This window comes from Octodon degus, unplaced genomic scaffold (genome assembly GCF_000260255.1).
Source record: "Octodon degus isolate 3935 unplaced genomic scaffold, OctDeg1.0 scaffold00111, whole genome shotgun sequence".
In the NCBI taxonomy this organism is placed as follows: Eukaryota; Metazoa; Chordata; class Mammalia; order Rodentia; family Octodontidae; genus Octodon; species Octodon degus.
The window spans coordinates 9992400-10019727 of record NW_004524687.1 but is presented as its reverse complement, the minus strand read 5'-3'; the positions used below and the strand labels follow the sequence as shown (position 1 = coordinate 10019727).

Sequence of the window (27328 nt, the reverse complement as noted above, 5' to 3'; positions counted from 1 at the left end):
GCCAGGCAACAGAGCCCGCCTCCCTTGCCCCCTGATTGGACAGTTCGTACTGCCTGCTTCTTCAACACTGATTTGCTCCTGTTTTGTGCTTTCAGTGGGAGTTGTGACAACGGAGAGATAGCTGCAACGGAAACAAATACGTAATTTAACAACTATTGTCAATTTTGTATTCTTGCTTTGAAATTCTATAGCATTTTTATTGTTCTCTGTTGCTTTGTTTTAGTCTTTGTAATTGTTATTTGGTTTTTTCTTCCCCTTAAAAATTTTTTTTAAAAAAATTCCATACCGGTGTAAGTGGAGCTCAAATCTTAGATGCCACCTAGCGGCTTCTAGTTTAGAATCTCTCTCAGCATGCTCATCTGTCTAAGCTGCATTTAAGCAAAGTTTATTCCTGCCCAGCAGAGCTGCTTCTTTTTTATTTTACAGGGTGTCATGTGTAATTTTCTCTGTTCCTAAACTCATTCTAGAGCCCAAAGTGTCCTTCATCATTGTGTAATTTTCCTGTATTACCCTCTTACTGTTTTCTCCAGTACTATCCTTCAAACCCTCTGCTGGTTTAAAGCATGCACCCGGATGGGGAGATTGCTGAACGGTCTAAGCGTCTGCCTGGCAAGCGCAAGGACTGCGGTTTGATCCCGATACCCTGCGCTGTGCTCCCCCAACCCCACCCCCACCTCGGCCCTCCTGCCTTCGGAGATGGCCACCAAAACTGGGCGCGGTGACGCATACTTGTAATCCCAGCGCTGGGGAGACTAGGGGAGGCTGAGAAAGGACTATCACTATGATTCCAAGCTGTGTAGGTAGACGCTATACCAAATAAATAAAAGATTTTTTAAAAATGCATCAACACTCCCAAATCTCCTGACTTTTACTAGATTCAGTGGTTTTACTTCAAAAGAGGGTAAGACATGGCTAGCCCCTCCTCCATATGATAAGACTGTTTCAGAGTTAATACACTAAGGACAAACCACGGTGATAAAATGCCATGAGTCCAGGCAAGAACACAATGGATTGAGGGAAGGCCACTCCTTGTGAAGGGTTTAAAGACTACGCAATATGGTGGTTAGTCTAATGCACAAGGTTTTCTCATATTTTATCTCTCGACTCATTTTAAGTCAAGAAAAATAAATATGTGCTAATTAAAAATACAGTTATTACATAAATGTACTTCCTGGTGTTAAGGAAAGAAAACATAAGGACTTCAGATTTTGAGCTTCCCATGTCCTGTGATTTTCTGCTCACAAGTTCAAACTCTCCATCTTTCAACACATTAATTTTTTTAGAAGGGAAATACTACCCGGAGTCATGCGATATTCTTGATAGATACCATGTTTGTAGTGAGCGGTGAGTAGGACATTAGTAAAGCACACCTGTGATGTGAGGAGAAGAATCAAGGAGATGCAACTTTATGGACCATAACCTCCTTCTTCCCTTGTACAGGTTTTACTCTGTACTTCTTCAATGATAGTTATCTTTATTTTTCTTTCTTTCTTTCTTTCTTTCTTTCTTTCTTTATTTATTTTGTATTTTTAGGGAAGGATCTACAGGGTGTTCAGGTTCTTTTTAGTTCAGGTTCTTCCTTTTTTGCTCCTTTCCCTAGCCCAGTTCTTTCCATTTGAAGATTCTTCCCATTTTACTGTATCCATTGTACATTTGGTTCTGGTTTATTCACTTAAGAGTATGGTCTCTAGCTGCATCTTCTTTTCATAATTTTTGAGGAAAAAGCTTTCAGTTTTTACCCATTCAATATAATGCATCTAGGCTTTTCATAAATGGACTTTACTGGATTTAGAAAATATCCAGTACATATTTTTAGGATCTTAATAAATTGGGGACTTTGTCAAATCTGTTTTGTATCTGTTGAGATAATTTTGTGATGTATTCTATTACTTTGTTCATCTCAACTTTTTAAATGTCTGCTTTGGTATTGTTAATTTTCTTCCTTTTATTTGGCTTGGATTATTCTTTTTCACGGACCTTGAGATGCATCATTTTGTTATGAACACTGACTAACTCTGTTTTCCTTATGTGGACATTCACAATCATAAACTGCTTACTTTGTGTGGTATATTTATTCTATTCATTTTTTTGATCATTGGCTTCTTTTTCCTTTTCTAAAATTCATGGCAACATTAACCATATCCATGGATGAATGAGTTCTAGAGGTTTGCAAGTTGGTTGAAGACCCATGCTCTCTGTGTTTGATTTCCCTTGCAAGATGAAAGGAAAAACTTGGGAGATCAAAAGCAATAATGAATTGCAATTACATTAAAATTATGTAATGCTATAGTATAAATAGTAGGTAAAACATATCACAAAATTGAATAAGTGCAGATTTTAATCAGTCTGTAGTAAAATAAAGGTTTACTCAAGAGTTTTAATGTACCGACTTAAAACAGCAGGGTTTTTATATTTTATTTTGAGATAAGGTCCCACTAATGTGCCCAAGCTGACTTGAATCTAATGATCTTACTTCACCTCTGCTTCTTGAATGCTGAATATTACTGGTATGCACTAGCAGTACCAGCAAGATATTTCATGCTACGATGGGGGCAAATAAATGTACTCAGAATAAAATATCTTGGGTTTGCACTATTTTATCTCTGATTAGAAAAGCAATACGCACTGTGTAAATTCCAGATGATGGAAAACATTAGAAGTGTACTGCCATAAAATAAGCCACATGTTCAAATGTGTAAAAATTGATACTGTACTCTTCAATATGGTAAATGTCATGAATTACGTGATGCTTAATATTTCATTTTAATAGACAACTTTTAATTTTGCAAACTGGCAAAATTAATTGCCAAATATTACCTAATTTTATTTGCCTAAATAGTATTAGATTAGGATAAGGTGTAATGTTCACCATATTAAGGGTATTTAGTGCATTTGTAGCTTCTGTTTTCACCTGAGCATGGAAACCTAAGACTGTAACCCCATGAACAGCTGAGCAGCTTCTACATTCATGGAGAAAAAATCGAGAATGTAACATAAAACAACTCCATGCTGGGAAGGAAAAAATCAAAATATCCAAAGATCCCAAGGATTGCATTACCCTGGCAGCCTTCAACTTTTATCAAATTGAATATAGATAGATCTATAGATAAATTATATATGTTGTATGTATTAAATATATATTACTTTATTTAATAATACACTGTCCTTGATGAAAATGAGGATATTTTATACATTTGTCTCTACAGTAGGTGAAACATAACAGTCTGAATTGCAACAGTCAATTTCTTGTTTCACTGAACATACTTGAATTTAACAGGTTAAAAAAGCAAAAATAAAAGAGAAAGAAACTAATATCCAAAGTCTGAATGATTTTCACAGCATCAGGGAACAGAATAAAAGATTCTGGTCCATTACCAAAAAAATAAAAATCATGTCCCAAAACTTTAATAGGCATCTGAGATGAACACACACTTCTCAGAGGACGAAATTAAAGAAGCGAATAAAATATGAAAAAAAGCTCCACAACACTAGCCATCCATGAAATGCAAATTAAAACAACACTGAGATATCATCTCACCGCAGAAAAATGAGGCATTTTTTGTGAGAGTTCTTACTGAAAATCATATCAGCACTTTACTTTGGGTTTTTAAAATTTTTTATATAAAATAAAAAAATGTACTATGTTCATAACTTGCATACAATTGATGATAGAGCAGCACAGATCGTCGTGTATGTCACATACACACACATCAAAAAGTCTCATTTTTAAAAATAATTTTATTGAGAAAGAAGTAGCAATGAGAGTTTCAAAACAGTTTAGTGGTACAGTTACAGTAATTAATTCATTGTATATTGTTGTCTTTGTAGTAGTTATTTATAGTACAAAATGCAGACATCTCATACTAGTACTTATAGTACAAGATCAGACATTTAGATGCAGAGTAAACACTACTAGTTCAAAACTTTCTTCTCATTGAACTGAGAAAGTAGCTGTATATCTAGGCTATTTTGAATATACAGATATACATTTTTTTCACTACAAAATGGTCCTTCATTTGTACACTACTTTTTTGTTTACTTTTGTCAGAGATGTATATTCCATTGCCATTCATATATTGTAGGTGTATGAATTCAGCACAGTGATCCAATATAGTCCAGTAGTCTGTAATAGTAGTGGGTTGTCCATATGACTGGCAATGTCACAAGTTGTTGACTGGAACTTTTTACAGCTCAGCATATTAGTATGGCTTTACTTTTTATACCTCGTTTTTATACTTTTCTGCTTAATGATTAAGACCAAGATACGGCAAGACCCATATAACAAGAAATGTCACTTTTGTATCAGATAAAGTCAGGCAGATCCCCTCGGGACTTACCCTGAAATGCTGTACAGCAGTTTGTAAATCTTTTGTAGGTGTCAGCCATGTGGATGAGTAACAGCCATTGCTTGACCCATTTGCTCTCTGTGAAAGCCTAAGAGAATGTTTTCTCTCCAGGTGACTCTCCTTAGGCACACTCTACATCGTCAATTTCCTGTATGAATTATTTCCATAATCTCCTTGATAAGAAAATTTCAGACACCACTGAGTTACAGGATGTTACAGTATAGGTTCCCTTACGTCCTGAGTCCTCACTGATCTTGAAGGGCTAAGGCCAAAATGTTGGCTATCCTTGTAGTCCCTATTTTTCTCTAATTTTGTGGTGTGCAAAAATAAATTGTTAACTGTCCAGAAGAGAAGCTTAATGATATTGTTACCCTAGAAAACAGGCTGTTGAGCTTAACATCAGTATCTGTCTGAATATCAAACGCCTTAGATATAACATGGATCAGGTATTTTCCATCAATCATTGATATGCTAAAGTTTACATCCATACAGAATGTGAAAAAAAATAAAGAGAATAAAAAATGCTAAAAACAAATTAGAAAGAATTAACAACTGGGACCTCCTCTTATTGAGGCGTATTTGCACGTCAAAAGAAATTAACAAAAGAGTGAAAAGACAACCTACAAATTGGCAAAACATCTTAAATAATAAGCACTCAGACAAAGGTCTGCTCTCTAGAATTTATAAAGAACTAAAAAACATTAGGGTCCCAAAATTTAAAGACCCAATCCAGAAATGGGCATCTGAGTTGAACACACACTTCTCAGAGACGAAATTAAATAAGTGAATAAATATATGAAAAAAGCTCCACATCAATAGCCATCCATGAAATGCAAATTAAAACAACACTGATATATCATCTCACCCAAGAAAGAATGGCTATCATAAAGAAATCAACCAACAACAAATGCTGGACAGGCTGTGGGGAAAAAGGAACCTTCTCCACTGCTGGTGGGAATGTAGACTGGTACAACCATTATGGAAATCAGTGTGGAGACTCCTTAAAAAACTAGGACTGGAAATCCCATTCAAACCAGCTATTCCCCTACTGGGAATTTTCCTAGAGGATCTGAAAACATCATATCATAGTGATATATGTGTACCTATGTTTATAGCAGCATAAACAACCAAGATGCCCATCACTTGAGGAATGGATAAAAAAGATGTGGCATTTTTATACAATGGAGTATTACTCAGTTATAAAGAATCATACTCAAAGCCTTCATATTTAAGTGTATGCCACTTGAAGATATACTGTAAGTGAACTAAACCAGACCCACATGTGTAAATATCGTACAGTCTCCCTAGCATAAGAACTCAGAAGAAGAAATACAAATAAAAAGTTATAACACAATTAAAAGGAAAGTGAGAACTTGAGGATTAGACAATGAAGAGAGAGCAAGGAAAAAAGCTAAGAAATATGACAGGGAAAAAGCCAGACATTTCTATATACAGGATGGGCAAGGCAACGATCCTGAGAATCTCCAGAAAGTTTTCGAAGTTAGCATGTAGGATTTTTCACTCTAACTATATATGCTGATACCTGTGAACTAAGTAATTGCACTAAAGATGACAATGTGTAATAGTAGGGTCATGCTTGGAGTGCCTGTCATTCTGGTCTTCTGAATATGTGCTGCTTGTCATGACACGCCAATTGCTGCCATGCTGTCTCTCGGGTAGATGTTTGTTTTAAAAATAAGGGCATGGTGAATGAAGACAGGAGATAAGAAAATAGGTGTTGAAGGACTGTCCTGCTACAATGCTGAATATGGTTAGATTTCTAAACTGTGTAAAAATATGTAATTGTTTATTCCTATTTTTAAAATATATTTTAATTTTTTTATATTCTGTAGGGACAAAGTTTAACATATCAATATTTCATGAAAAATACCTGTTCCATGTTATGCCTAATGTGTTTGATACTCAGATAGTGAAGTTAAGCTCAATAGAATAGGTTGTAGGGTAATAACAATAAGCTTCTCTTCTGGAGGTTTAACAACCTAAGTTTGCAGACCAAAAATTAGAGAAAAAGGAAGGCTGCAAGGACAGCCAACATTTGGCCCTAAGCTTTCAATGGCAGTGAATACTCAGGACATAGGAGAACCTGTACTATAACATCATGTAACTCAGTTGTGTCCCAAATTTTCTGATCAAGGAGATTATGGGACCAGAGAGGAAAGTGATCAATGATGTACAGTGTGCCTAAGGACAGTCACATAGAGAGAAAACATTCTCTCAGGCTTTTGGTCAAGAGAGAGAGCAAACTGGTCAAGCAATGGCTGTGACTCATCCATATAGCTGACACTGACAAAAGATCTACAAACTGTGGTACAGGGTTTCAGGATAACTTTGGAGAGGATTTGACTGACCTTATCAGATACAAAAGCTACATTTCTCTTTATATAGGTCTTGATTTATCTTGGTCTTTACCATCCAGCAGAAAAGTATAAAAACTAAGTATAAAAAGTAAAGCCATATCCCGTGACTCATCCACATGGCTGCACAGACAAAGGTTCTACAATCTGAGGTACAGGATCTCAGGATAAATCCTGAGGGGATTTCACTGACCTTCTCAGACCAAAAAGCTACAACTCTTGTTGCACAGGTCCTGCTTTACCTAGGTCTTAACCATCCAGTAGAAAAGTATGAAGACGAAATATAGGAAGTAAAGCCATGCTGTTATGTTGAGCTGTGGGGGACTCAGGTCAATAATTTCTGACATTGCCAGTTAAACAGAAGACCCAATGCTATTATGGGCTACTGGACTCTTTTAGAATATTTTGCTGAGTTTACACACTTATAATATTCAATAATGGAACTTAGAAAAAATGGGGTATACCGATGAATGTCCATTTTGTATCTGTGTATTCAAAGTGGTTGGGATAGATATATAGTTGCATTCTCTTAATGAAAAATGATTTGTTCTAATGGTGTTTGTAAATAGGGTCTCAAGTCCGCATCTTGTATAGCAATTAACCACTAAGAAGAATATATGCAGTGTATTATTTGTTGAAACTGTACTTCCGATTTGATTTGAAACTGTCTCATTGCTATCTGTTTATCAATAAAATTTTGAAAAAAAAAGGAAAGCCATATCAATACACTGAGCTGTAAAAGGCTCAAGTCAACAACTTCTGATATTGCCAGTCTTATGGAAAACCCACTATTATTATGGACTACTTGACTATTTTGGAATATTTTGCTGAATTCACACACCTATATTTAAATGACAAAACTAAATAAAGGGGATACAAATGAACAACCATTTTGTATCTGTATATTCAAAATAGTTAGGATTGATATACAGCTACAATCTAGATTTGTTCTAATAGTATTGGTAAACAGGATATCATTTTGCATCTTGTACAATAACTACTAAGACAATAATATACAATGTATTAATTATTGAAACTGTCCTACTAATCGGATTTGAAACTGTCTCATTTCTATTTGTTTATCAATAAAATTATGGGAAAAAAGATGTAGCATTTTCATACAATGGAGTATTACTCTGCTATAAAGAATGATAAATTCAAAGGCTTTATATTTAAGTAGATGCCACTTGAAGATATATTCATATTGGGAATTCATATTTTGTATTATTTTCTAGGCTCCTGTAATTTTTAAAAAAATTTATGTGTAGTCTAGACTTGCTGAGCAATCTTTCATTATTGTCATCTTTTTTTAACCTGTGAGATTGTTTTTAATATTCTACATACCTTCACATATATGTTTTTATTCTACTGTCATTCCAGTAAATTCTGCTGGATGGCTTCTGGTTTACTATACCCTGTTTTCCCCTAGGTTTGTTCTTCTTAGACTGAAATTCTGGGGATTGCATTTTGTTTCTGTGTCATTTTCTACTTTTTATTTTAATTTTTGTGTTATTTGTATCATCATCTGTTAGATAGCTTTCATATTGCTATCAAAGCTTCCCTAAGAAATGCTTACACCTGTGGGATGTCTTGTAGGTTTTGCTGGCTGATGTTCTTTTGTTTGTCCCTATAACTATCTTTTGATTTTATTAGTGATCATGTGTTATGCTCTATTTGGTTCAGAATTCTGACTTTTGGTACTTTTCTATGAAGATGATTGTGATCTTAAATATTACCAGTGTTTTAGAAGGGTTACCAACTGATTACAACAAATATGGCTTGTTGGCTAACATAGTCAAACTAGCAATAATCATCTCATCAAGCACAGTCTAGAAGCTGATAATTTGTGGCAAATGCTAATTTGGTATCTCTAATCATAGGAGGCAAGTCTACAGTTATAACCTCCAATGTAGACCTGGAACTGGGTTTCCTCTTGGTACAGTGATTATATTCTGTGAAGGAAATTCTGAGTGATGTCTCCTGTGAGTTTTTTTTTCCTTATCAATGCAAGGCATTGTTTCTTAATGTCTAGGATTAGAACTGGAGTAACTGAAGTATTTTCCATTCTGCTTACCGAACAATATTTCTCCTTAGTGTGATCCCTTTTATGTAACTGACAATACCAATGTGCTTCAAATGCATTCTAACATTGCTTACATAGCATCTCTCCCCAGTGAATTCTTTCACGTCCTATAGTTGACAACTGTTAAAAATTTTCCAAACCACTTAACCCTGTTCTTTTGTGTAATAAATATACTGTATATGTTTAAATTTTACTTTGCAGATTTCACTCGAGTTCTTTAATGATCTTGACAATGACTGCATGTGCCAAATGCTTTTGTACTTCACTTACATAGGATTTCTCTGTAGTGCAAGTACTTTTATGTTCTTGACTATTAGTAGGTCTGCTGAAAGCTTTCCTACATTGTTTGAATGCATACAATTTCTCCTCAATGTGAGTTCATGTGTTTAATAATTATCATATTTGCCTACAACTTTTCCACATTGTTTGCATAAAAAGGGTTTCCCATACTCTGCAGTATGAGTTCTTTTTGTATCTAAAAAAATGGTTAGAATTACAACTTCTTCAATATTGTATGTCCTCATACATATCTATTCCACTGAAATGTGTTTGTTGGAATTGAACATAGTTATGTGTACTGAAGCCTTTCACTTCTTCTTAGATACAAAGAGCTTTTCTTCAATGTTAAGTTTATTCACTGAAGATTAAGATTTTCCACATTGCTTGTATTCATAGACATTCTCCACAGGACTTACCTTTGTATGTTCTGAAAGAATTGTGATTCAGTGTTCTTTTTTTCATGTTTTCTGTAGTTATACAGATTTTCTTAAAACTCATGATACACACTTAACTAAGTCCAGTGTAAGGTATAATTGGTACATTTCATGACAATGACCAATCAAGGGTTTGTGGGAGCAAGACTTTCAACTGATCTTTTACCAATGGCTTTCACATACACAATATTATCTGAGGTCCAAAATACATTTCCTCATTTTGATACCATAATATATATTGTAACATTTCTCTATATATTCATTACTGGAAAAAAACTTTTTAAAAACACAATCACATTTTCTAGGTTTTTATTATTTATTTACTAGGAGATGATCTGAATTAATGTACCACAAGAATATCTGATCACTAATTTACTGTCTCAGTTACTTTTTTCTTATTGATGGAACAAAACATCCAACACCCCAAAATAAGGAAGATTTATTTAGCTCACAGTTGCCGGAGTCCATAATCAGCTGGGCTCTAAGGAAGAGTGGCACATGGCAGAGGGCAACAGTTCATGTTGGTGGAAATGAGCAATACAGCAAGAGCTGGGCTAACCAAGGGCAAAAGGGAGAAGTAGCAACAGAGAGCAAGCCTCTTTCACTCCCTTATACTGCATCCAGGTTATCTCCCCCAGAGCAGGTGTAGTACTCACACTCAGAATCTCATCACTGAATCATGAATTAAAATCACAAACTCTGGAAACCCGCTCCATGACTGCATGAGGCTCTGGGGAGACATCTATACACAAACCATAAATTTACTAGTCTCTGAATAACATGTGAAGGTAGGTTTTACCAAAACATTAGTATTCATTTAAGTATTTGTAATTGACAATTTTGATATTTGACAATGACCTTCTCAGCAACAATATAGGAAAGTGCATTGTAAGATTTTGGAACATGAATGCACTAAAATTCTTTGGGAGTTATTTGAACAGAATTATTATCAAACTAGTAGCATTCATTTGGAAATTGACTGCTTCCACAAAGCTAGTAATTGTGCAAATATTGAATATGTATATTAAGTCCCTGACTTAAGAACATTTGAGTTGAAAACATGCACAGATGCAAATGGACCTTACATTATAAACATCCATAAATGTGAATAAATTGTGCAAGTAGCTCACATGTCTGCTGGACACTGTCATAATTGTGCTGCTGTGTGCTAACTGTAAAGTACAATAGTGCACAATAGTAAAGTACAGTGGGAGACTTATGGTATGTTTGATTTTTTATGTTTTACATATTTGTATCAAAAGTCTGCAAGAGTCACTTTGTCAGAGTAATGAGTTTAACTTAAATCTTTTCTTGGGCTGGAACTTGATCATAAGTCGGGGAGTTACTGTAACAAATTTAAGTACAAACAGCATTCCTTACACAAATTGTTAAGATATCAAAGTGGTTTATAAAAAAAATACTTGTTTATATAGATAGGTTTATTTTCCAACCAAAAAATCAAATTCATTATATACACAGATACTCAATGTCTACGTGAAACTTCATAAAATATTTTTATAATCTGCCTTGGAAAATAATCTGCTTATTTTGATACATTAGATAATGAGAATTGGGGCATAATATAAGTTCCTATATTTGAAATTTTGAAATAGTTTAAATATTCCATTTTCAGGTTGTAAATACTCAAGCTTTTGATATCTTTGAACAAATTCTGTGAAATTGAAGAAATGTGAATATAGACTAGTTTGTACTTTGCTTGGTTTTAGTGTTAGTTCATATACTGAGTTTTAAGAAACATTGTTATGTGACTGTAAATTATCTTAGATATCGCCTATAATTTTTGTACTCATTTTCAATTTGGTCAATATCCATTTCTTTCTATGCTATAGAAATAAATATAATGATAACTTGCTATATGAGATTGCTTTACTGTACCAGTTAGATTCAAGATACAACGTAAACATGTCTGGAAGTCATCAAAATGTTTTTATATTTCACTAAAGGAAAATGCACTGATGAGCAACAAGCAATGCTCCTCAATTACCTACATGAAAAAAAAGACATCATAAAAGCCACATTCTTACTGGTTTCCCATACCTTATATCATTTGACCTTTGGAGATGGATCAAAGAAAACCTATTCCTCTATGATGTTCACAGACACAACTTCTGAGATCACTGCCTCCTAAATCAGAAGACATTTATATCTAGGAAGAATGAGATTTGCTCTATGAAATACTTAAAATCTACTCATTGCCGTGGCGGTCCCGCCCCATGGGGGCAAGCTGAGATGGTGATTGAGACTGGGTATGATGGCATGAGCCTGTAATCCCAGCTCATGGGAGGCTGTAAACAGGCAGATTCACTACAAGTCCGATCTAGTAGTGAGACCCTGAACACCCTGTAGACCCTTCCCTAAAAAAAAAAAAAAAAAAAAAAAAAAAAAAATCTACTCATAAGGTGAAATGTCTGCATGTTCTAAATATTTAGTTTATGCCTTGCTTTTTAAACACTTAACTCTACATTCATATGCATATCTCACACAATTTCTAAAACAATAGTGGAATAAGAACTCTAGTTCTACTTGTTAGCCTGTTTTCCACATGCACTGTCTCTAAAGCATGGCTCAAAGAGGAAGCCTAGATGATCAGCATTCAAGTAAAACACTGGTAGAAAAATATCTAGTGAATTGCTCTGTTCATAAAATTATCTTTGCTCAACTTATATAGAGGATCAATATCTTCCTGCTGAGACTGTATTTAGACACCATTTTGGAACTTGCAACAAGTTTTATAAGTTAAAGTTTAAACAAGAAAAAATAATGAAGGGCAATTTAAACTGCTAATAAAGATATTAGCTTTCATCAGAGAATGTCTAAGAGCAATGAACTCAGACTAGGGAAGATACATTATCTTACAGCTCAAGGACATAAAATAGTCACCTACCACAGAAATAAAAAAAATTTTCTATGGTAGCATAAGGGAGATGGAAGTTGGATATGATCAAAATATATATGTATTGGACACCAACTTTTTAAAATTAACAAACACTAAAAATAAATGAAAATAGTTTAGAAAAATAATCACATCCAAATCTCACCTTAGATTTGGCAGAAATAATCATGAGTATTAATTATAACATGTTTTACAATGCTCAATGACTAGTAAACAAGGTGAGACCTTGCTTAATATATAGAATGAGACTTAAAATCCTTGCGGAAGCCAGGTACTAGTAGCATGAAAAGGAAAAGTCTTTGAAGGGCTCACATGTAAATAAAAAATAATTTGATAGCACTCTTATTGAATAACATGTCAGAAATCATCATCTATTTAATACAGGAGGCTGGACCAAACAGGTACATATACCAAAACAAGCACTTTATTCTTCACAGTCCATGTACAATAATTTAGTTACATTGTCATGAGAAACATAAACAAATACCTTGAGAATTCAGTTGACTATCTTTTGGAGGTGAAAAAATTTATTCCCAGAAAAAATCATGAAACCATCAGAATAAAGAGAAATTTCAATCTATGTAAAGCAAGAGGTTAAAAAGACAATAAATATAATTTATTTGTACTACATACAAAAATATGTATTTTGAGTAAAAAATCAATAAACACAGGAAAAATGAACAAAACATAAATAACTCAAGACACAACATCAAATAAAAACATGATCCATTATACTGTTTGAGGAAATAGCCAAAGGAAATCAAGTTGTGAAAAGGTTATGATTAAGTAGACTTATAAAAATATAAATGTAATACTGCACCGCTATATACAGTATGTCAGAGTAGACCAATATCTTTAGATAAGACTTTAATGCAATATCCAGAAAATATATTGCACCACTGTTCTAGAGAAAATGTGATTCTTTTCACATCTATACAAAATAAACTTGAGCAAATTTCAACTTTGTTGCCACCATAATGGACAAGAATGTCCTTTACCCCAACTCAAACATAAGCACATGTAAAATATAGTGAGACAAAGATACCACATAAAATACATCTCTGTGAAATTTCTATAATATCCACTTATTGAATATTCCAAGGATTCAAAATGGAATGAATACTGGTGGTGAGAATGACACATGGTAAACTTACAAAAAACAGCCAAAGAAGTGACAGTGGTAATTCAAGGGGAAGACAAGAATAAATCAAGTAGGAGTTCACTTGGGTACTCTTAGCCACTGCCCAAGGCTCAGTTATAAGAACTTCTCAGTATTCCTGAGATATTTATATGGTTATTATTAAGTTTCACCAAAAACTTTTCTGAAAATATAGTTTACTTAAAAGTATTTATGCACTAAAATATCACATGGTAAGAATCTATAGATTTATACATATTTGTCTACTTTTTAACAAGGAAAAAAATCATAGAAATTGTACAGATTGATCACACTAAACAAAATAGGACCATTCAAAACATGAGGGCTTCAGACATCCAGCAAACAGTGGTTTGACACCTTGCTGGATATCAGGAATGTAGATTATTAACTCAGTTATCCTTGAATGATTCTGTGTTCATATTTGTGAAGATATGACAAAGAATACTAAGAAGACATGCAAACAAACAACCCCATTACTGAGGACTCAAGTACATTTATGATCTAATGCTCAAATATGGACCAAATATGTTGATGGGTAGGGTGGTGGCCCTGGCCTACCAGGTTATTGAAGTTAGAATTAGAATTAAATTTTTCATACTGCCTACAAAGAAAGAACTCCTCTCCACTTCATGTCCTTTCAGGTCAGTGCAAGTCACTTTATATATTCACAATCAAATTACTTGTTTAATATCTGAGAGTATAAGTGGATGGTTTTCTCTGTAACTTAAACAGCATTGGTTCCCTTTATGATTCATGTATTTGACAATACCTGTGTGTGCTGAGTTTTTCTTCATTGCTTACATACCTATGGTTTATAGCTAGTGAATCCTTTAATGTCTTTGATGAATACTGTGCACATTGAGAGCTTTCTCACATTCATAGATGTGAGTTATATAGATAGAGTTTCCTTCCAATGTTTTCTTTCATGTTCTTGACAACCTCTCTGTGTTATAAAAGTTTTCCCACATTGTTTACATTCAAAGGATTTGTGCCCAGTGTGAATTCTTTCATGTATTCGACAATATCTCTGTGTTGTGAAAGCTTTTCCACATTGTTTACATACATAGGGTTTCACCCTGCTGTGAGTTCTTTCGTGCTTTCGACAACAACCTGGTGTGCTGAAAGCTTTCCCACATTGCTTACATACATAGGGTTTCTCCCCAGTGTGAGTTCTTTCATGAACTTGACAATTACTGTGTGTGCTAAAAGCTTTACCACATTGCTTACATACAAAAGGTCTCTCCCCAGTGTGAATTCTTTCATGTATTCGACAATGACTGCGAGTGCTAAATGCTTTCCCACATTGCTTACATACATGGGGTTTTACTCCTGTGTGAGTTCTTTCATGTGTACGACAACTACTCAGTGTACTAAAAGCTTTCCCACATTGCTTACACACATAGAGTTTCTCCCCAGTGTGAGTCCTTTCATGTCTTTGACAATCACTGTGTGTGCTAAAAGCTTTCCCACATTGCTTACATTCATAGGGTTTCTCCCCAATATGTGTTCTTTCATGTATTTGACAATGACTGTGTCTGCTGAAAGCTTTCCCACATTGCTTACATACATAAGGTTTTTCCCCAGTGTGAGTTCTCTCATGTATTTGACAAGCACCATGTCTGCTGAAAGCTTTCCCACATTGCTTACATACATAGGGTTTCTCTCCAGTGTGTGTTCGTTCATGCATTTGACAATTACCATGCCTGCTAAATGCTTTCCCACATTGCTTACATACATAGGGTTTCTCCCCAGTGTGTGTTCGTTCATGTCTTTGACAATCACTGTGTGTCCTAAAACTTTTGCCACATTGCTTACATACATAAAGTTTCTCTTCACTGTGAGTTCTTTCATGTCTTAGACAATCACTTTGTGTACTGAAAACTTTTCCACATTGCTTACATTCATTGGGTTTTTCCCCAACATGAGTACTTTCATGTATCTGACAATGACTATGTCTGCTGAAACCCTTCCCACATTGCTTACATACATAAGGTTTTTCCCCAGTGTGTGTTCTTTCATGTATTCTACAAGTACCATGTCTGCTGAAACCTTTCCCACACTGTTTACATACATAGGGTTTCTCTCCTGTATGAGTTCGTTCATGTATTTGACAATTACTGTGCCTACTAAATGCTTTCCCACATTGCTTACACACATATGGTTTCTCCCCTGTGTGAATTCTTTCATGTATTCGACAATTACTGTGTGTGCTGAAGGCTTTCCCACATTGCTTACATTCATAGAGTTTCTCCCCAGTGTGAGTTCTTTCATGTCTTTGACAATCACTGTGTGTGCTGAAGGCTTTCCCACACTGCTTACATTCATAGGGCTTCTCTCCAGTATGAGTGCGTTCATGTCTTTGACAATCACTGTGTGTCCTGAAGGCTTTCCCACATTGCTTACATTCATAGGGTTTCTCTCCTGTGTGAGTGCGTTCATGTCTCTGACAATCACTATGGGTCCTGAAAGCTTTCCCACATTGCTTACAATCATAGGGTTTCTCTCCAGTGTGAGTGCGTTCATGTCTCTGACAATCACTGTGTGTGCTGAAAGCTTTTCCACAGTGCTTACACAAGTAAGGTTTCTCTCCACTGTGAGTTTTTTGATGATTATCAAATGAAGTGCTATCACCAAAGAATTTTCCATCATATTTAGATATATATGCGTTTTTTACAATATGAGCTCTTTCATGTATTTGAATGAAATGGTGTGAATTGAAACTTTTTCCACATTGTGTACATATATAGATATTCACTCCACTGTAATTTCTTTCCCAGTTGTGAACATAGTTAGTTGTAGCGAGGGCTTTCACATCTTGCTCATATAAACAGGTTTTCTCTTCACTGGTAGTTCCTTCAGTGTGGTAAGAATATAATTTTTCCCATTGCTTGTATTCATAAAGTTGCTCTCCAGTGTTTATCTTTGCTTGCTTCTGAGATGGCTGGAAATCAGTGTGGGTTTTCCCATACTGACTACAGCTAGAAGGCTTGTCTTCAAGTCCCTGATATTCATATGATTTGAATTCACTGTTTGGTATAATAGGCACATTGAGTGATGAAAGATCAATTAAGGTATTTCTAGAGCCAAGGCTTTCTTGTGGTATTTTAGCAACTGGTTTTGTGTTCATATTAATATTTGAAGCCTGGAAATTCATTTCTTCATGTTGATAGCACAATTCATAATCATCATATTTTTCTACTTCTTCACTGCTATGAAAGGATTTTAAAAAACATAGTTAAAAGTACCCTTTAATTAATGATTTACTGAGAAAAGATCTGGTATGATGCCCTCTTAAGAATATCTGATCATGAGTTTATTGTGTACTCTAGATGATACTTAGAAACAACTTTTACCAAATATCAGTATTCATTTGGCAATTTATAATTGATATACTTGCAATACATAACACATTCATTTGGAGGAATTGGTAGATACAGCATGTGTTGTTTTTCATAATCCTTTTTTCTATGACTATTTCTTCTCCCTTTCACTGACACTCTTCACACACTGTAAAATATCTTTTCTATCATTTTTCATTTTACTCTTTAATTCATAATTTATGTCTCTCATAATAAATATAACACATGATATTCAAATTTCTGTCTGAATTATATAACAACATTATTGACTCCAGATCCATCCTGATTTTTTTTTGGGGGGGGGGATTTATATCATTTCATTCTTTGTTATTTATGCAATCATCTTTTTAGGGCTGGGGATTTAACCCAGGATTTTAGTGTTGAGTTACATTCCCAGCATTATTTATTTCTCATTTTGAGACAAAGACTCTTCAGTTACTAAGTTTCCTAGGCTGAGCATGAATGTATGATCTTCCTGTGGCAGTATCTTAGAGAGCTAGAGTTCCATGTATGCATCATTGTTACAAGGCTATGCCAGATTTCTTTAATCAGATAATATATGAATGGGCACTTCCTGAGTTTAGCTTTTGTAAGAAGTACTGCTACAAACACATGTATGCATGTATTTCTATAGTATGATTGGTTTAACTTTTGGAAGAATATACCCAGAAGAAGTACAGGTGGATGAAATGAAATTTTTATTTCTATGTTTTAGAGGAACTGAGGTAGATATTTTCATAGATGTTATACTACAATAACATTCCAACACATGTTATGGAAATGTTCCTTCTAATATTTGGGAACATCAATGGATTGAATGCTTAGGAGGACTGCTTGAAAATATCAAAAGAATAGTATTCATTTGGATTTTGAATTTATACACAAGGATAGCAATTTTACAAATATTGAATGTATATACCACATTCAAATAAACATGAATGTAGTAATGTGTAAATACAAGTGATTAAATTTAATATCCCAAATCTGACTCAGTCTAAGCCTTTGTTTTAAGGTTTTCATTTTATTTTTTTGTGGTACTGGGGATTGAACTTAGGGCCCTCAGCATGGGAGGGAAGCACTCCATGGCTAAGGTGCAGCCCAACCCCACATAATTTGTTTTATATATTTCTACAGTCAATGACTAAGTGCAATTTCATATGAAATTTTTAATAATCTTGATAAGAAATAATTTGTTTATTCTTTTATTTTAGATCACGTCAATTGTGACATGTCAGCATTGCTGAGATTTCAAATATTCAATTATAAGATTGTAGGCACTCCACATGTATGGTGAAATATTGTGAGTTTAAAAAAATTGGAACATGGCCATATTTGAATAGTTTTCTTGGTTTTAGTGCTTTTGACTCTTGAAAAACATTGTTGTGAGTACAAATTACCTTAGGTTTCTCCTGAAATTTTTGTACTCATCTTCAATTTTCTTACTACCCAAGTTTCTTCCTAAAGAGTACAAAGTAAAATATGAGTTACTGCATTACATAAAAATTCAGAGATTCCAGTTAGAATCATAATACAGTGATCATGGCTGGACGCATCATCATGTGTTTTCATATTCCAATGAAATAAACCAAACTGATAAGAAGTAATCAGTGCTCTGATGGATAAATGAGAAAATGATAATTGTCCTTACCTAAATCAGCTACATTTCTAAAGGTCTCCCACATCACATCTCTGTAGAGCTTCTTTTGAGATGGATCCAGCAAAGCCCACTCCTCCATAGTGAAGTTTACAGACACATCTTCAAAAGACACTGCCTCCTAAGTTATCAGACATATAAATCCAGAAAGTGAGACAATATGAAACATCTCACATCTACTTATAAAAAGCTGAAATCAGCCTGATTCCTCTAAATGTTTGCCTCACATTTTGGTTATCAGACATTTAGTCTCCTTTCATATACATATCTCCTCAGGAATTTTGATGGCAGACTATAATTGCTAAAGAAACAGTTGAATGTGAGTACTGCTTCTCCTGCTGGTAACCTCAGTTTTATTTCAACCTTGCTTCTAAAGCAGGGTTTGTACAAGAATTCTAGAACAAGATCCCAGTAAAGAAACAAAACAAAAAAAAATCATAAATTACTCTTATAGATCACAGAATATAATTTTCCCCCATGTATTATTTATTGAATTTATCCTTTTCTTCTCTGCTTATAATTAGGAAATATTTTGAAACCTGACCATGGTTTCATAGAAATGTAACTGAACGCTAAAATTCAACAAGCATAATTTGAAATGCTAATGAAAAAGATTACAGCTTGTTTTGGAGAACGTCTAAGAACAACATTACAGGGAATGGGGCTTAATCCTTGGTGTGCAGTGCCAGCTCTGACACCAGGGCAGGTTGAGACAGTGATTGAGACTGGGCATGGTAGCACACGCCTGTAATCCCAGTGCTTGGGAGGCTGAAAACAGGAGGAACACTAGAAGTCTGATCTGTGGAAAATTATATTATATATATGGGGAGAGAGAGAGAATGAACATTAGAGTATGGAAAATATAATGTCTTTTAGTTCAATAAAACAAAAGGTGGCATATGCCAGAGAAATGGGTGATGGATATATTTAAAATATAAGTCAAATATGCTCTTTATTCTTCATAGTTCACATGCAATAATTTAGATAAATCTTAAAATAGGAAAGGTAAACTTGGATACTTTGAGAATTCAGTCATATCTTTTTTTTTATCATTTTTTATTGAGAAACGAATAGCAATGGACAGTTTCAAAACTGACTAATAGGACAATTTCAATAATTAATACATTGCAAATTGTTGTCTTCGTAGTGGTTATTCATAGTACAAGATGCAGACATGATATTCTATCCAAACATTATTGGTACAAATCTTTCTTCTCATTGAATTAAGAGAAAGTAGCCGGATATCTATCCTAACTATTTTGTATAGACAGATACAAAATGGTCCTTCATTTATATCTCCTTTTTTGTTTAGTTTTGTCAGAGATGGGTATTCCATTGCCATTTCAATATAGCAGATGCATGAATTCACCAAAATAATCCAATATAGTCTAGTAGTCCATAATAGTAGTGGGTTACCAATGTCAGAAGTTGTTGACTTGAGCCCTTTACAGCTCAGCATATTAATATGGCCTCACTTTTTTTTTTTCAGAACCAGGGATTGAACTTAGGCCCTTGTGCTTGCCAGGGAAGCATTTATTCCATCTCCCTGGCCCTTGACTTTACTTTTAATACCTTGTTATTATACTTTTCTGCTGGATGGTTAAGACCAAGATACAGCAAGACCTATATAACAAGAAATGTAACTTTTGTATCTGGAAAGATCAGTCAAATCCCCTCAAGATTTATCCTGAAACTCTGCACCACAGTTTATAGATCCTTTGTCAGTGTCAGCCATGTGGATGAATCACAGCCACTGCTTGATCAATTTGCTCTCTGTGAAAGCCTGAGAGAATGTTTTCTCTCCATGTGACTCTTCCTAGGCACATTCTACATCACTGATCACTTTCCTCTGTGGCCCCATAATCTCCTTGATCAGAAAATTTGGGGCACAACTGAGTTACATGATGTTACAATACAGGTTCTCTTATGTCCTGAGTCTTCACTGACCTTGAAAGGCTAGGGCCAAAATGTTGGCTGTCCTTGTAGCCTTTCTTTTTCTCAAATTTTTGGTCTGCAAACTTAAGCTGTTAGCCCTCCCAAAGAGAAGCTTAATAATATTATTACCCTATAACATAGGCAGTTGAGCTTAACCATGGTAATCTTCCCTGTACCATTCCAATTTTAGTATATGTACTGCCAAAACAAGCACAAATATCTTTTAAATAATTTTTTTCTAGAAGAAAGTCATCAGAATTATAGGGAATTACTGATACATATGTAAATTATGACAGCAGTAGAAAAAATAAATACAAATTACTCATACTGTGCACAATAAAAAGAATTTGTATACTGAATGAAATCAAAAAACACATAAAAATGATCAAAACATACATAACTCAAGAGAAAACAACAAATATACACAAGATCCATGACCTGAGATGAGGAAAGAGCCTAAAGAAATGAAATTATGGAACAACACAATATGTATATAGATTTATAAAAGGATGAAAGAAAGATCAATTAAGAAATTCTACAACCATATCCACTACTTCAGAGTACTGCAAAATCTACAGACAAATGGCTTTAATCTAATGTCCAGAAAATATATTGTACTGTTGTTTCAGGAGGCAAATATGACTCATCTCCATCTGTAACAAGTGAACTTAAAAATATCTCAGTCATGTGTTCACTATAATGGATGAGTCTTTAACTCTCCCTAATTCAGACATGAGCACATGTGAAACAGAGTGGAAAAAAAAAACCACCTCTAGTACTTTTGTGTGTAATTTCTATATACTCACTCACAGAACATTTGGGGACAAAACTGTAAGAATGCATGTGGTAAATTTGGAAAAACTATCAAAATAAATATGACAATTTTTGTTCATGGGGAAGACAAGGATGAGCTAACAGAGTTTCACCTGGGTACTGTAAACCACTGCCCAATGCCCAGTTATAAAATTTTCTGAGCATTCTCAGTATATGCATATTGTTATTGTTAAAACTCACCAAAAATATTTTTGAGAATATTGAAAAAACTTCAACACAAAATTATTATGTGGAAAGAAAATTAATTTTTACAAGTTTGCCAACATCCTAACATAGAAAAAATGAGAGGTAATTAACAGACTGAGCACAGTAAACAAAACATATTTGCAAACAAGAGATCATCAGATATTCAAGAAGCAGTGGGCAGACTGTATGCTGCCCATGAGGAACAGTGTAAGTTAGAAAACAAGGCAAATAAATGACAGCCATGGAAATTGATTAATGAGAAGACATGGTAGATATGATGCAAAATTCTATGCTATTACTGAGAAGAGTGGCTTTTTATTTTATATTTGTGAAGATGTGGCATAGAAAATCAAGAAGACATGTGAAGTATTTTTCCAATAACTGAGGACTGAGGAATAGTAGAGCAGGACTCTCAGCCATGTATCAAATACTTTGACAAAGTGGTGAAATGAGCCTGGCCTGAGATATTGAGTTTAATAGGATACACAAAGTGAAAACTCACTTTTTTGGGGGGTGGTTATTTAGGACAGGGTCTATGGGAGTCTCACTACACAGATTGGACTCGTAGTGATTCTCCTGTTTTCAGCCTCCCAAGTACTGAGATTACAGATGTGTGCCACCATGCCCCAGTCTCAATCGCCATCTCAGCGCACCTCGGGGGGTGGGGAGCAGCATGGTACACCAGGGATCAAACTCCCGGCCCCTGTGTCTGCCTAAGCAGGCTCTTTAATCCACTGAGCTATTTCACTGGCCCTCTGAAAACTCATTCTTGCAGGCAGAAGTAAGGTTCACACAGTGTGACCTCGCATTTATTTGTTTTTTAAAATAATTTTATTGAAAAACAAATAGAAATGAGACAGTTTCAAAACCGATTACTAGCACAGTTTCAATAATTAATACTTTGCATATTGTTGTCTTAGTGGTTTCACTTTTAAAGACAGAATTGTAAATTGCCAAAGTATCTGTCAGGTCCAAAGTAGTGAACACATACATTTTGATTACAATATCTTTAATTGAGAAGCAAATTGAACATATATTTAGGGCTTAAATATGGCCAATAACAATCCAATAGTAAACTCATACTCTTCTACTTTGCAGTTTACCTGGAAACACACATAACAAATGTTTTTAATCTCATTAACAAAAAAGCAGGGGCTGGTGAGATGGCTCAGTGGTCTAAAGCACCTACTTAGAACAGGCTTAGCAAAGCACAGGGACCATGGTTCAATCCCCCAGCACCACATGCCAGCCAGCCCCACCCCCTGGTGGGCTGAGCTGGACACACACACACACACACACACACACACACATACATAAATAAATAAACAAAAAAACAAAAAAGCAAACTATCTTAAAATCAGAAACCCTGTAAGGCTAACCAGGAGAATAAAGACATAGACTGCTAGAAGCATAAATTACTCCTCAGAAACCACAGAACCAAATAAGGGTAGAATAAGGATAAAGCAATTCATCTGAGAGGCACAAATCCTTGGGGTCAGATATTAGATATCCTAAAACTTTCTTCATTGTATCTTCACCAGCACTGCCAGGTTCTCAAAATGATAAAAGAAACATTCCCTCATCATTCTGAGGGTAGGATGGGGAAAATAAAACTATTTTGAAAATTCTGGATTTTAAGTAAGTTCTGAGGGAGGAAAAAACAGTATTTTTCCAAAGTTTAGACAAATGCATTATCTGTACACCTAAATTCTTGGCACAAAGCGACACAAAATTTCAGCCACTTCATCCTATCTCTCTCACTAGATTGAACAAAACCTGATGACATTTTTGTATTTATTACTAATCTGTTCCTCAAAGAAAAAAAGGATTATCATGATCATATAATGATATAGAAGGTGGTTTTCTAATAAAAACTAACACTTCTTAATATGTATTACACTAAACAAACCTTTAAAGCAGATGAACAAAAACATGAAATCAAAGGGAAAAAATCTCAAATCCATAAATAATTCTGAAGATTTCAAAACATCTCCATTAAAAAGTAATAAAGTTAAGAAATGTGTAACTGTATAGAAAATTAAAATGAACATCACCCCCTAAATGGACTCAATGGATATTATAAAATTCTTCATTCATAACTGTAGAGTATATACTCTGCTGAAAAATCACAAGAAATATTCACTAATTTAGATTATGTTCACAACAACAAAAACCTTAACATATCTAAACTATGGAAATCATGTAAAATAAGCTCTTGAACTACCTTGGAATGAAAGTAGAAAGCAATAGTACAAACATATTGGAAAATTCTTTAAGAATTAGAGATTAAATAATAAATTTATTATTATTATTATTATTATTATTATTACTACTACTACTATTACTACTACTACTACTACTATTTTACAGAGTCAGGGATTGAACTCAGGCTCTTGTGCTTGCCAAGCAAGCACTTATTCCTCTGAGCTATCTCCCCAGCTCCCTAAATCATAAATTTTTAAATGACACATGTATCAAGTAAAAGGCTGAATAAAATATTAAATATTTCAGAGGCAATAAAACAGAGACAAAGACTTTCTGCCAAAAGGAAAGGAAGGGACAAATAGCTCAAGATTGGGCAGAGGAAGGGGAGGGAAAGTAGATTTAAAAAAAACATTGCAATGTTTAATGTGGATATAACTACTGCCCTCAAGGAATGTAAACATTACGTACTATAAACATGAACTCATAAAAATATACATTGAAAACATAAACCAAATAAAACAAGAAAATAAAGATACTCCCTGAAATACTTCGAGAGAAATTTTTAAAATGAATTCATGCATTAGGAAATAAGAAATAATTCAATATTTAAATATTTTGTCTTAGAAAATCATACCTACAATAAGAAGATAATAAGGCAACTCACTCAAAACATATTAGCAAATTCTATTTCTCAATATTCACTTTGACTTTTAAGTCTCTGAGAATAAGATGGAACACATAAAACTATCTTTACTTAAATATAGCATTATGTTATTTGCTAGAAATTTTTTTAAAGAAAGAACAAATAACTACTACAATTAGGAATACAATGTATCATGGTATATATCCCTAGCATTAAAAAAGTCTCAAAAATCTGTTACTTAATTGTGTATTTAATATAAAGAACTGCATTTGAGATTGTCAACATACTATGTCAAAAAGAGTGGTCCAGAGAGAAACAATTTCACATATAAAAATGAATTCTAGATGTAATCAACAAAGACAAGATAAAATCATAAAGAAATGGTGGTTAACTTTAGATCAATGTTTATAAATATAAATAAATTTGATTGTCCTAAGTGTTTATGAGTCACACAATAACAAAACACACACACACACTCCAGATGAAAATATATTAAAATTTTCTACGTATTTTGAATTTTCATATCACAACAACAGAAACTGAATTATGTAAAATTCCCAATCTAAATAATCAAGTTAAAGAAATTAGAATGATCTACATGTAAGTGAATTTTCCTATATTTTTAAAGATTTTAATTTGTTGTCACAGAAAGAAAGCAAGAATGGTATTTTAGCTACACCAAAAATGTTGAACAACAAGAAATAATCTAAGTCCAAACACAGTGGAATAAGTGAGTGAAGTAGCTAAAATATGACATTCTCTAAAGCCATGTGGAATAAACTAAGGCAATGAAAACCCACAAGCAAAAAAATGAAACAAAACCATTTCACTCTAATAATAATGGTATGTTAACTTCATTAACTCATTCAAAATTGCTGTCTTTAACCAACTAACACTCTGCTAGCGATAGATGGTAATGCTATAGACAAGATCTAAACAAAGTTTATCCAGTGTCCAACCCTGAAGTTTGATGAGTTCAGGAAATGGACAGTAGTTAACAACAGTTGATTTTCTAATCTGCACCATTATTCTGTGGAATTTTATACACATTTAAGTTAAATGCAAAAAAAAGTAATTTATTTCTAAACTATTATTTAATTCTTCAGGTATCATAATTTTATCTGCTTTTTCCAAGAAAAATCACAAACGTATAGTTAAATCATGGGAAAAAATCCTTGAAGTAACTTCGATTTTACACAAAAATCTTGCTGCAAAAGAAGCAAAAGAGAAATGGATCAGGAAAGAAACCCATTTCATTAGTTTACAAGGAACTCAAATTCAGATCAGACACTTTTTTGAGCTCATTACAATGAGTACTTTCATTGTACTCTGACATAGGAGCTCACTTCACAGTGGATATGTAGTGATTGATTGTGTGAACTTGAAAGGTTTACAAGCTTAGCTAAATTGGCTCAGTAATTCTACACCCTACAGTATAGAAGAGCCACCCTAGGGCACTCATCACCTAGATGATATGAGGAAAGACTGAAAGTTTCCATTCTTCAGAGGAGCTTCTCTTCACCTTCAGCTTGATCATGGTCTCCTGGCTTCTACTATAGACTCTGGCCTCTGCCTCAGATTCTCCAGCCTTCTTGTGCAGATTAATCAGCCTCGTGTCACAGACCCATCAGCTTCCTGATATGGACTTGCATAGAACACTACAGTGAGCTCCAGACCCTGGAATGAATCCGTCAGTCTCCAGTGTGCAGGCACTCTCTGCAGACTTCCTCATCTGACTCTGGTAGACCATCGTAAATCAATCATTTGTATATTTTGAGTTATATCTGTTTCTCTAGTAAAACCCTGACACAGGTTGTCAAAGGAAACATGAAAAGTCAGGAGAGTTATAACTGGCACTTCCTCATGCTCTACTGAGCCATCTTTCCAGAGAAAAATTATTCTCTTGTCCACATGCTGTATTTTGAATAGAGAATAACACTTAGCTACAGTTGCTTGAAGGTGGAGATTCTCTTCTGAACCCAAATATTCTATCAGCAAATAGTAGGCCCAAAATTGAATACACCACCAAAATTTACTACAATTGTTACATTCAGAAAGCCCAGTCTTCCAACAATGCCCACGTGCAAATTCTAGTCCACAAATGATGTATTTCATCATAAATCATCATCCTGAACTAAATAAAGGGTGGCACATTCAGCCACTCCAGTAACAAAATGAAGGTACGGCCTCAAAGGTCTTCCGATAAACAGACCTTTCTACTCTTTAAGATGTATCTTGGTTACTTTTCTCTCATTGCTGGGACAAAATACCTGACACCCTAAATTAAGGAAGGAAAGGTTAATTCAGCTCACAGTTAGTGGAGGTTTCAGGCCATACTGAGCTGGCTCCAAGGCAGAGCAGCACATGGCAGAGGGCAGCAGTGTGTGGGTGCAGAAACAGCAAGAGCAAAGAGAGGAACAGCAACTATGACAGCTAGCAAGTCTCTTCCCTCTTTGTATTGCATTCAGATGATTCACCCCAGCACACGTGTAGCACAACACCCATAAATCCCAGCATTGGGTCATGAATTAATCACAAACTCTAGAAGCCTGCCCCAATGACTACATGAGGCTTTGGAGGGACAACTAGATACAAACCATAATAGGACATTATTATAAACTTAGAATCTCTGTTCCTGAAAATGGAAAAAAGACGATAGTTGTTTTTTTTTTTTTAAATATCCTACACATAGAAGTACTCTCAAATTTGTAGTTACATATCTGGAGTAGGAAATACCTTGCATGAGTCCAGCCAAAGACATAGAGCCTATAACAATCCCTCTCACAAGTCTGATTGGAGGCCTAGTGCCCATGACAATGTCTCATGCAGGCCTGTTTCATGGATCTGTGCGGGAAAGGCCCAAAGGTCAGTGGTGGAAGCTAGAAAGTCTGTGCCAGTGAGATGAAGCAGGCTGAGGGATGT

The 27328-nt window shown here is 34.6% G+C and overlaps 1 protein-coding gene across 4 annotated transcripts in view; it reads right to left on the bottom strand.

Moving 5' to 3' along the window:
* Positions 1-13103: 13103 nt before the first annotated feature.
* LOC101570057 (zinc finger protein 709-like) overlaps positions 13104-27328 on the bottom strand; it is a 40049-nt gene continuing 25824 nt past the window's right edge. For 2 of the 4 annotated variants that reach the window (XM_023699109.1, XM_023699111.1), the window contains exons 2-4: positions 18598-18724; positions 18347-18407; positions 13104-16799 (exon numbers count right to left, since the gene is read on the bottom strand). In XM_023699109.1, the coding sequence (XP_023554877.1) occupies positions 14480-16799; positions 18347-18407; positions 18598-18724 (2508 nt within the window). In that variant the 3' untranslated portion in view covers positions 13104-14479. The remainder of the gene's footprint in view (positions 16800-18346; positions 18408-18597; positions 18725-27328) is intronic. The other 2 variants (XM_023699112.1, XM_023699110.1) reach the window with 2 other exon arrangements.